Here is a 12,734-nt window from a genome sequence, read left to right on the forward strand (position 1 = left end):
TTTTATTTTCTTCTGTTTTTTCATTTAATTCCTTTTTTGTTTGTCTTAAATCTCTTTTTACCTGTTTTAGTTCCTTTTTAGTTTCTTTATATTTATTTTTATATTTTTTATATTTTTCTAACCATTCTTCATTAGTATTTAATCGTAGTTTTTTATTCTCCGTCCTTATTTCTTCTACTTCTTCCTTTTGTTGTTCTAATTTTGACTTTAAATATTCTATCACAGTTGTATCAATCTTAAACTCAGCTTTAGTTTCACTAGTTGTTTCTTTTTTTAATGGTTCATACTTATATTTTTCTCTTTCTAAAATTTCTTTTCCATGATTCTTTAAAAATGTTATCACATTATATTCTTTTTGTTCTTTAGTTAATACTTCTTTTAAGTCTTTTATTTGGATTTCTAAATTAGTTTCTTTAATAAATTTTTCTCGTTTTAATAAAAGATTTTCTTCCCCTAATCTCCTAATTTTTTCATCTCTTTCTTCCAACATTGTTCGTAACATAGCTATAATATCTAATTTTTCATTTATTATTTGCATGCTTATCTTACAACTTTCAATATGTTGATTTATTAGCCTGTTATATGTTGGTTCTTTATCAGCTATATACTGAATTGATCGTATCCTCAAATCTTCCATAAGTCAAATTCATTCTTATTAATTGTCTGTATAAAATTTTCTTACACATCTGTTGTGTTGCTTTGTTTTCTATTATAAATAAAATTAATAGAGTTGCTATTATTTTAGATTTATATTCTTTATTCGTTTCTCTATTTATTCTTGCCGGAGGTCTCATTTAACCTTCAAATTTTATTTCATTTTTACTATTCATGTACCTTTTACTATTCATTAGTTACTATTCACTGTCTACTATTCACGGTTTACTATTCACGGCTACTTTTGCTACAGTGTTTTACTGTTCATCTCCCGCCTATTACTGACTCTGATACCAATTTCTGGGGGTACCAATTTCTGGATCGTTTATATATCTAACAACCCTAAAGAGGGAAGGCGCATTAAAATACATATTCATCTATAAATTCCGTTGTCTTAGCATCATTTTCCAGACCTTCCAAATTCCCTCCTTTCCCTAACTTCAAGGGCCCAACCCCACATTCCTCGATTATCAACTTCTCGTATCGATATTATCCCGAACAAGCGAAACAAACGAAGCAGCTGCATCAGACTAATCATCCAAGGAACCAATAGAAAAAATTGCAATCTACTCCCGAATCAAACACGAAATTAACTTATTTGTCACAATTGGAAAAAACCTTAAATACTCATCATCCTCTCAAGCTGAGCAGCGATTATTCAAAAAACAGTCGTAGGTATTAAAAAACCTCCGAACTGTCCCATAATCCTTATATTTCTGAACAAGAGCAAGGGATTTTTCAAGTACTTGAACATTAATATTAACGATAGCTGTAGTATGCATTACTTTTCTACCTAGGAAGAAATACATCTTGCACGGTGGTCTCTCAAAAAGATGAAGTGGTCTGACAGACAAAGTGTGTCAGACCACTTATTAAAAGATGAATAAGCTTCATCAACAGATTTCATCATCGGTCTCCTAGTTGGATCGGCTTGCTAAGATCTGGTTCACAAATCACAGTTTCATCCATGGATATAGGATACAAGGTTACCAAGAAATATGCTTAGAGAATCAACAAACTACGACCACTTTATGATACCTTTTGGATTTCAAAGAATGGTTACGGAGTGTATTGTGGAAAAAAAAGAAGAAAAACTCGAAACACATTTATCAAGGTGAAAATGTAACGGAGTTTTGGAAAATACTGAAATACCCTTGCCTACATTGACGGAGTTACATGTATTTAACAGAAACACACACTCTGTGATTATTTTGAAATTTCAGTATTGCAAGCGTGACTTTTCGAGTGTTGGTATTTCAAGTGGTCTGACAGCAAAGTGTAAGTACGCGAAGTACACTTTACTCTTTTATGTATACAGTAAAGATTTTGTTGAGCTGATATACCTAAACACAGTTTTACAACATGCTTGTCACTAAAATAATGCTTAAACAATAGAAGTTAATAACAATCTCAAGTGCACATTTAGTGCATAATAATTACTAATCACCTTGTTGAGAACAGCCAAACATGATTTGTCGGTAGACGCCATTTTCTGTAAAAACGAATTATGTCGGGTGTCGAATAGAACTCTGGTTTTCCCTTGCCCAATTCTGTAACTGTCGTCACTACCACTGTTTCAAACAAGAAAGGAAAGAAGATTGACTAAGCGAAACACAAAGATAATGAAAAAATAGTTAAATTTCTGCAAGAATCATAACATAAGCACGTTTAGGTCATGAAGATGACATCAATATTTATTTGGTTACTATAGCATGAGTAGCAACCAAGTTTCCTATTTTATATATATCAAGGATTTTGCCTTCATTGTAAAATGCAGAGGACAATATAATAGATATACAATTCAGTTTCTCTACCTCTATCTTTCTCTCCTCTCTACTATGATCCCTTCAATATTTTCTGTATTTTAATCTAGTCTGAGGATAATGAAACAGCGGAAATTACAAAAGTTTTTTAGATGTGTCTTCAAACAAATTATTTTGCAAGTCGAATACGTTTATCATGCGGCAACAACTTCTTCACACGTCAGTGTTCTGCTAGTTCACCAGGAGAATTAGCATTGTATGTTCTACGTAGATAATGAAGATTCAAATATGATTCAAATGCCACCCAAGAAGGCAATAAAAAGAGAAATTTATGAGAAACTCAATAGCTCCGGGGATATTATTTATAATTAACAAACTTCATAGTGTCAATGCAAAATGTCGGTTATAAAATGATACAGTCTGCAAAAAAAAAAAGAGAATAAACAGATCAGATATGTTGCAAGTTGCAACTACATTTCACATCTAACTTCCATGAAATTAAATATCTATCTCCTTTGACACCCACCACCAACCCTTACCATAATCTTCCCGAGGACGTTGTCCGAACCTTTACCATAATCTTCCTGAGGACGTTGTCCGTGATCTCCTAGAACAGCAGTGACTAGCTCCATAGATATGCACATGCGTTTTCTCTGAAATTCCAACAGTAATGTTGTTTCAACATTAAAAATTAAAACAAAACAAACAAATATTTCATATACAATAAAAAAGAAATGCATGTCTTTGAATTTCAAAGTAATTATTTTCGACCTATAGTAATAGGGAGAAAGAAAAACACAGATGACAAATTAATGAATAAACATACTAAAACCTCGCAACAACAAAGAAAGATATGTCGATCTTATGAAATTAAAATATAGGCACCCTAACGGGTGATCGTGCTCTATCCTAGCGCATCTTTCATCACAAGTCATAACTAAGACTAAAGTCAATAAATAGGTTAATTTGACAGGGAAATAAATGCAGTTATGCATTTATTACGTTTATTATGATTGTTTGTTACCATACCAATGTTTAAAAATTATAAGGTAAGAGATATAGTTACCATGGATTCACCATAATTTTAGGTTGTTCGTGGATTTATGTTCATTCGGCTTATTAAATTGAAATCTTGTTGTATGTTGTCACATATTATTTTAAAAACATAATTTCTGCAATCTCCCCAGAAAACTTTTCATCTAAATACTATCCAACATCAGATACCTTGCTCGAAGATATGTCACAGCCATGTCAGAATTACCAGCAAAATCAAAACTTCTCAATACGTATCATTTTTCCCATTATACCATAACCCTTTGCTATTCAATGAACACTATAGCTACCATCATGTTCTTTATAGACCACTACAAATACTATCCAACCATTATCCACATCTTTATTGCAAATTCAAAGAGACGTCATTGCTGATTAAGATTCAAAACCAGCAAATATATAGTATATACTGACTTGTGAAGCATACAATAGCTCATCCCAAAATAACTAAAGGCACAAACGTAAGGGAGATTTAAAAGGTATTGTTCTATTTGCATTGCCATGAAATTCATTTACATGTAAATTACCTCAAGGTAGGCATTGAATTTTGATTGCTTCTTGCTTGCTCGGCTGCCCCATGCCTCTTGAAACGTTCGCCCGAGAACAAAAACACCAACGGCAGTGTAACTGCAGTTTCAGAGAATAAGTTAACAAGCTTCAGTGTATAAATAACCAAAAACATCATAAACAAGATTCCAACGTATCTAGACTTTACTACATCTACTTATAACCAGAAGGGTAAAGATAGCTCAAATTTGGGCTTAATGGCTTGTAGTCGTTAGGTCCTTGTAGTCTTGGAAGTTATAATCAACCATTTTTTCTGCCACTAGTACCAACTTGAAATCACAATTTCAACCCCAGCCCAATGAAGATAAGATGAAAAGAAAACAGCAAGAAAAATAAAATACGCATATAATATCAAACATAAAGTGTTCGGACACTATATTATATGTAACCGTACTAAGGGTTTCAAAAATCGTGTACCAAATAAATAGTAATTCATGTTAGTATTTATTAACCTACATACTGATACAATATGTCATGTGGTACATATTTGAGTGTGAGACACCAAGCATTACTCATTAATGCAATAGGTGTATTATGAGAATATCTCTACTTTTAATAGTATTAAGGGCCACCATCCAAGTCAACCTAAAATGATAATCTACCTATATATTAAATTCTACAGGTCAAATTTTCGTTACATTATAAGCTATACCAGTGGACACTGGAAGCAGTTAACGTAATTTACATATAAAATGATTAGAGTAAGGTATATGATCTTATTATGGTATTTTAGCTAATTTCTTCAACCTTATATTGACTTAAAATGCTTCAAGTGTTATCAATAATATAAACGTAAATAGCATACATATTCCCGAAGCTGTTTTTAGCATATGCACCACCTTCACAACCAGCATACATAAAAAGCGATCCAGAGTGTTTAAGGGAAACCTGGGAGAGCCAAAATCATTAATGTAAACATTAGACCTAACTCTGCTCTATAGTTATAAATAAATGAAGAGGTCATACTTAACAAAGTAGTTGGGTGAACCATATACCTCCAATGTAGCCAGTCCTCCAGACACCATTTCTAATCTGAAACCAAACAAATTAATATGATAATAAAAAATTCTAAAACCTAAATATATCAACATGTACGGCTAAAAAAATACCATTGAAAACCTAAACCCTAAACCTAACTACTCAATTTGTAATGGACACATCTATTAATATTTACAACTAAATATTTCGGCAACACCATTTAATATCTAGGTTTAAGTATGTCCAACCACACACCTATGCTAATTTTGTACATAACATAAAATCCAACAATTGTTTTAACACTTTTTTAAGAAAGATTTTAAGCAAACTAAACATTTTATTATTATATTATTTGGTTGCAAATTTTGTGAATAATTATAACCTAACTACCTATAAAACATTAACTACGTAATAAATAAAAATTTATGCATTCAGAGTAAAAAATTTAACTAAACAAACATAAACTTTTACATGTAAATAATCACTTTCACACCAAATTTTCAAAAAATAATGCTTTTAATGTTTCAAAATTTTAATATTATACAACTAAAGCACAACTAAAATTATTGAATAAACAATATTATAATAACTAGCATATTTTATTAGATTTACGCGATCAATAGTAGACACATATGAACACGTAAGTTAAACGACCTAAAAACAAGGCTAACAAATAAAAGAAAATATTGAAAACCTAAATCTTAAAAATAATACTAACTTTGTTAAGGACACAACTACTGATATTAAACAATTAAATATTTTAACACCATCATTTAACATCTAGGTTTAAGTATGTACTTTCCAACCACTAATTTTATATATACATAAAATCCAACAATTATTTTAACACTTTTTCAAGAAAGCTTTTAAGCAAACTAAACATTATATTATTTGGGTGGAAATTTTGTGAATAAATACAACCTAACTAACTTTTTGAAAAAAGATTTTAAGCAAACTAAACATTATATTATTTGGGTGCAAATTTTGCTAATAAGTACAAACTAACTACCTACAAAACATAAAAGGCTAAACAGATAAAACTTTATACATTCAAACAAAAGTTTTGACCAAACAAACATTAACTTTTTCATGTAAATACTCACTCTCACTTCTCACTCTTAATACAGTAACATATTTTTTCAAAAAATACATGTTTTTAAAGTTTAAAGAAAATAATATTATTCAACCAAAGCACAATTAAAATTATTCAATACATAATTTTATAATAACTACATTTTATAATAACTACCGCATTTCATTAGAGTTATTTCCAAAAAAATGCTTTTAAATTTAAAAAATATAATATTATTCAACCAAAGCACAATTAAAATTATTGAATACATAATTTTATAATAACTACATTTTATAATAACTACTACATTTTATTAGATTTACGGGTCCTAACACATATGCTAGAATAAAGTTACACAACCTAAAAATTACACAAACTAACAACACCACGGCCAAAAAAATTTTTTAAAAAAAATACTTATATGCATAGAAAACCTAAACCCCCCAACCTAATAAAAATACTTACAATTATATTTAATTTACAAATAGTTTAGTGTTTAGAGAGAAATTATTATAAAAAAAATTTACATATCTTAAGGATAAATATTTTGAATTACTGTTGAAAAATTTACATATCTTAAATATACATATTTTTCATTAAAATTAATTAACAATTGCAATGAACTCCTAAAATGAAACGAAGAAACTACAAGTTTGATATTGTAAGAATAGAACATTAAAAAATTATATATACCTTAAATTATTAATTTATAATTGTTATAAACTTAAAAAATGCAAACAATTATTTTTTTTAATTATTATTTTATCCTCAACCGTACAGGCCAAAAAATTACTAATTTTTAATTAATATTTAAACACCAAAAATAAAGGATAACAAAAAATTATATATTAACTTTGCTTATTATATTTATCAAACTTATTATTTCCTAATTGTTATACACTTAACACACAAGTACACATATAACTATTTTTAAAATTATAGTTTGAACTCAATCTTACATACAAAAAATTTACATATTTTAAATTATTATTAAAACCCCAAATATATAAAAACAGTAAGAAATCACTGTATACCGATTTTACTTATTATATTTACCATTATAGTTAAAATTTTGTATCCATTATACAATTTAAATTTTATCTAATTAATTTGAAGTCATATTCTTAAAAATCAATAAATAATTCATTATAAATTTAAACACATACTCTACACCAAAATCTTTACATAACTTTTTAAGGCATAACATGAAGGTAATACATTAATTAATACCAAAAAAAATTATCTTGTATTTTTATTACATTTTTACCCAATTTATTCTTGATGTCGCCGCATCATGAGGTCATAAGTCTGAAGGAACAAACACCTACAATTATATAAACTTAATCTAATCCAGCATACACAAGTCCGGCGAGCTATAATCGTAATTCCTAAATGAACATACACAACTGCATTTAAAGTGCATTTACACAAACCTATATAATCTGACATACAAATATATAATCTAACATAAAATTATACAACAATAATGTTTCTTCACAGCCTTTTTAACAGACACACCTACAATCATATAAACCTAACTACTAACTTTACACCTATAAATATTTATCTATTAAAAGTTTTAACACCTTAAAAAGTTTAACTATGTACTTTCAATATGAATGACTACAACCTAACAACCTATAAAAATACACTAACAAACACAAACTTCTACATTTAAATACTCACTATCAAATTTATACACGACCATAATTTACCATAAAATACATGCTTATGAAGTTTAAAATATATAATGTAATTTAAATGAAACACAATTTAAATAATTTAATAGATAATTTTATAATGACTAATACATCTTATTAATTTTACCATAATTAGTTGTGAAGATGACAATGTCATTTTGAGAAACACTCCAACACCTTTTATAAATTACAAAACCTAGAAAGACCAACTCATGTACAACAAGTTAGATACACCTCGTAAATATTAAATTTATTGACCTTAAGAAAATACCAACACAAATGTACTGACAAATCTCTTATCGACATGCATTATATTACTCTTACACCTTAACATAAATATTATCAATTTACTACTATTTCTCGGTATCGCATTTATGATTATTACCAAATTATAATACATATTGTCGAACATTTTAGCCTCGTCGCGTAGCGCGACAAACAAGTACTAGTATGAATAATTAGTGTAAGCACCGGTTGACACGCAAATCAACAAGATTTTTTTAGCAAGGCAAAAACACATAAGACTAATTAGTAAAAGCACCAGCTAACACGAACATATAAAAAGACCATCACGTGAAAGACATAAGATCAAGTAAAAATAATCAATGTGATATTTTCTTTCAAGATATTTCCTATCATACTCCACAAATACAACTTCTTCATTTATTGCTCTCCCACGTGTGACTTAGTAACCTGGGGATAACCTATATGTCAAGAAAGTAATCACCAAATCTTCATTTGCTTTCGAGGATAACATGCTTGTGTAATTTAAAAATACTTATGAAGTGCATTAGTTGTGTAATCCAATCTTTCCATGTACATAATATCACAAAAATATTGTTCGCAAAACAAGAATGCAAGAGACAAGGGACGCGATGAATTACCTCTTGATCAGACTTTTCATTTTCAAATTTGGGATAGAAAGTCGCTCTTATTTGGGCAAGTGAGCATGTAGAGTTCTCAGATGGGAAACTCTCCAACAATTTACTTAATACACTCTTGTTTTTTTTATTTGGTGATGGTAAAGCTCCATTTTCTTCTTTTATAAAAGTGGCTCGATCAACTGTTGATTTTTAAATTTCAACTAATAATGCCCCCCTTACTTTTCCATGCGATTTTGATTTTTTATTGGTTTTGTCACCAGGTTCCCTTACACTTTTCATCCTGCCAGATTTCTGATATTGTATGGATGAGACTGAAGCATGTGACTGCCCATCGTCTTCACTAACACTTGTCTCGCTCAGTTTGTTGTTGATAACTGCTGCAGCTGTTGTTGATGTACCCTTTGAAGCTTCTCGCTTCTTACTCAACCTTCCGTACTGGTAAACAGCTTTTCTCTTCCTTCTGTAAAAAAACAAAATAATAATATTTCTAGCTAAAACACAGTGTCTAAAGACATTATTTTATAATTATGGTTAAACGTGGCATTAGAAACCCAACACAAACAAAAACGTTGAACAGGGAATTAGAATAACAAAATGCATCCGAAAAATTAATTTCCCTTTTTTGCACGAAAATGTATATTTGTTGAGTATTGCTAGGTTTACCAAAAGTGGGTCAAAGTCTCGAAGATATGTCCCAAATGCATGGGTGCCATGTATTAATTTAGCTGCTCATACTGTATAAGAACATAAGGGTCCCTCCACACATAGTAGCCTTATAGTTAATTAAAAAATTGTAATTAAGCATTTGGGATCCTTTTTAAGGACCTATTTGGGACCTCTAGTCCTTCATTTTATATCTTCAATGTACAGGCCGCCGGGTTCTAAAGTGGGCCAGGGCCTTCTGTTGTCACACAGTACAATTCTAATCCGCACAACTTCGGTATATATCATCAAAGCTCAACCTAAAATTACTCAGTCACTTCCTACAGATTTGCAGCATGTTAGTATCCAATCACCAAACTTCATGTAGAACTTCCATAAACATAAGTATTTCCATATCTCGCAAACACACAGTGGTTCTTCTGTCAAAAGTTATGAAAGTCGCATTACTTTTTAAAGGTACTGCAACTTCCTAAATATTTGCTTTAGAATTCTTTCCGAAAAGAAAGCCATGTATATTTATATTCCCCATTAGGTTGGTACAATTCAAACACTGAATTTATAACAGAGCACAATCGGTTTTTCTGTGATTCATTAAAATTTCTTACACACACTCAGAAGGATTCATCTTTCCCAAAAAATAAAACCAAATACCACTATCTGTTTTCAAATTCATCCATCTAGTATGTGCATACAAGCACTAGGAGTGCACTGCTAATGCTACTCTTGTCTCCTCTAATAACATTATAGGAGACCTCATTCAATTCTCTGCTTATTCACCCCCTACAAGTTTTTTAACTCATTCGACTCTAAAGAGACCTCTTAAGTCTCTCAACCAGATAGATTCATAAAACTGTTTGAGCCATTTAATCTTTAAAATTGCAATTTATCCTCCTAGACTTCTATACCAAAACTGAAAACCAGCACAAATGTTAAGCAGTAATTGAAGTACTAACAACTGCAGGTGACCCCTGATTTATACTAATTCAACTCCAATTCTCCAATGATCATCCAGTAAACTTATCTATTATTTTTAAATCTAATCACTATTATATAAATAGTACTTTGCACACGTGTCAGAGCTACTCCCCTCTCCTGGAGTTACACCATAAATTGTAAATCATAATCACAATTCTAACAAATCACACCAAAATCACTTAATTATCGGCTTATTCACACACCAGAAGTTCCTAAACTGATTCAGCACTAATAAAAGCAGTTGTAAGCAGTTGTAGTTTCACGCGTGGGGCCCACAGCCAGTTCGACATGATGCTACTTCATACGGCATCGACTAGTTTAAATTATTCACCATAAGTTAAGTATAATACTAATAAACACTTAAATACACATCTAAATTGGATAGTTAAATTATGAAGCACATTTATAATATCCAATTGTGTAGTTATAACTTATATGCATACAACATGAGAGAGTGAGGTTGACGACTTGCAAGAAGCTAGTTGAAGATGATAGAGAAGTGAAATTCGTCATCCCCGATGATGAGTAATTTACTGCTGTAGAATAGGTTTTAACCGAGTTGTAAAACCCTAAACCCTCTTGCCCTCAATTCTCTGATTTTATTTATTTATTTATGTCCGAATAAACCCTAACTACTTTTTCGTTGTAAGAGCAATCACAGCCCTCCAGACCACTTCCCTAATTTTCTGACCCCACGCAGGTGCCACATAAGAAATGGCCAAATGTATCTGGCGCCGAGCCCGTTTCACCCTTTTTAATAAAGTTTTTTTCAGTTTTGTGGGCCACATAACATATCATTTTTACTAATTTTATTTGGATATAATTTGTTAGCAGGAGTTAACGTTATTATTTGATTTACTAATAAAATGATTTGATCTTTTAATATTGAATTCTAAAATAAAATTATAATAATAAAAAAAGTGATTAAATTTTAAAATTTTAATTAAAATAAAAATATGTAAATAAAATGCACCATATTATATTAAAACATTGAAAAAAAACACCATACGAGAACATCTAAAATTTAAAATTTACAATAAAAAAATTAATGATTATTATGGAACTGTTAGATATGCTCAACCAAGTCATTTTGTAGCTGACGATGTATCCTTTTATCACGCATCTGCATACTGTTTTGAACATATGTTTCATATGGGATAAAAGGTTCTTCACCTAAGTTTGGTTCCGGTAAGCCATTTGTTGCATCATCATAAGTTGGTAGTGGACCAAATTGAGTGGCATATGTGTCCCTCTCGTCTTCAACAATCATATTATGTATTATGATACATGCTCTCATGATTTCCCCAAGATCTGCTATGTCCCAAAAGCGTGTCGGACCACGTACAATTGCGAAACGGGACTGTAACACACCAAACGCTCGTTCAACATCTTTTCGTTGGCTTTCTTGATACTTTGAAAATAATTTTATTTTCTCACTTTGTGGACGTGGTATCGTTTTAACGAATGTTGACCATTCAGGATATATTACATCGGTTAAGTAATATCTCATATTATAATTGTTTTCATTGATAGTAAAATTTACCTCTGGAGCACGACCGTGTAGCACATCATCGAATAGAGGTGATCGATCTAAAATATTTAAGCCATTATTTGATCCAGCAACTCCCACAAATGCATGCCATATCCATAGATCAGATGAAGCAACCGCTTCCAATATAATTGTTGCAACTCCTTTGCGACCACTCATGAACATTCCCTTCCATGCTTTTGGACAATTTTTCCATTGCCAGTGCATGCGGTCAATACTTCCCATCATACCAGGAAATCCACGAGCCTCACCCATCTGTAATAGGCGTTGCACGTCAGTGGAGTTCGGCTTTCGTAAATATTCACCCTCAAATATCGTGATTACATTGGAGACAAGTTTTTTCAAACATTCAATTGTGGTACTCTCTCCAATACGAACGTAGTCATCAACAGCGTCAGCAGATACACCGTATGACAACAAACGCATAGCCGCGGTGTATTTCTGTAAAGGTGATAAACCTTTTCTTCCAACAGCATCAATTCTCTGTTGAAAGTATGGATCAAAATTTGAAATAGCATCCACAATACAAAGAAAGACATGTCTTCCCATACGGAATCTTCGTCGAAATATATTTTCTGGATATACTGGATTTGGTGAAAAATAATCATTCACTAGACGTTGATGGCCTGCTTCACAATCTCTGTAAATACATTTTCGAGGTGTGGATGTTGAACTCTGTCCATATATTTTATGAAAGAGTTCGAGTCGATGATTCTTTTGAATGTCATTGATAAACTCTTCAATGAATTTTTCAGTGAATTCTTTAGTGAAATTTGCTGGTATAGGTGCTTGATCCATGTTGATGTGAATTGAAAGAACTAATACATCTAGTTTATATAGAAGATAAAACGAATATATTATAACGGCTAACTTACA

The 12,734-nt window shown here is 30.9% G+C and overlaps 2 protein-coding genes across 2 annotated transcripts in view; both read right to left on the reverse strand.

Moving 5' to 3' along the window:
* LOC141660310 (tRNA ligase 1-like) overlaps positions 1 to 10,619 on the reverse strand; it is a 36,596-nt gene extending 25,977 nt beyond the window's left edge. Inside the window, exons 1-8 of the mRNA XM_074467287.1 lie at positions 10,615 to 10,619; positions 8,891 to 9,131; positions 6,014 to 6,024; positions 5,033 to 5,069; positions 4,843 to 4,925; positions 3,998 to 4,097; positions 2,992 to 3,070; positions 2,102 to 2,225 (exon numbers count right to left, since the gene is read on the reverse strand). Of these exons, the coding sequence (XP_074323388.1) occupies positions 2,102 to 2,225; positions 2,992 to 3,070; positions 3,998 to 4,097; positions 4,843 to 4,925; positions 5,033 to 5,069; positions 6,014 to 6,024; positions 8,891 to 9,131; positions 10,615 to 10,619 (680 nt within the window). The remainder of the gene's footprint in view (positions 1 to 2,101; positions 2,226 to 2,991; positions 3,071 to 3,997; positions 4,098 to 4,842; positions 4,926 to 5,032; positions 5,070 to 6,013; positions 6,025 to 8,890; positions 9,132 to 10,614) is intronic.
* A 756-nt stretch (positions 10,620 to 11,375) lies between these two features.
* LOC141660311 (uncharacterized) lies at positions 11,376 to 12,656 on the reverse strand. The gene has a single exon (XM_074467288.1). It carries the CDS (start codon positions 12,654 to 12,656, stop codon positions 11,376 to 11,378), a length of 1,281 nt encoding a protein of 426 aa, XP_074323389.1.
* Between the last annotated feature and the right edge of the window lie 78 nt (positions 12,657 to 12,734).

The sequence above is a fragment of the Apium graveolens genome, chromosome 5 (assembly GCF_009905375.1).
Source record: "Apium graveolens cultivar Ventura chromosome 5, ASM990537v1, whole genome shotgun sequence".
Taxonomy (NCBI): Eukaryota; Viridiplantae; Streptophyta; class Magnoliopsida; order Apiales; family Apiaceae; genus Apium; species Apium graveolens.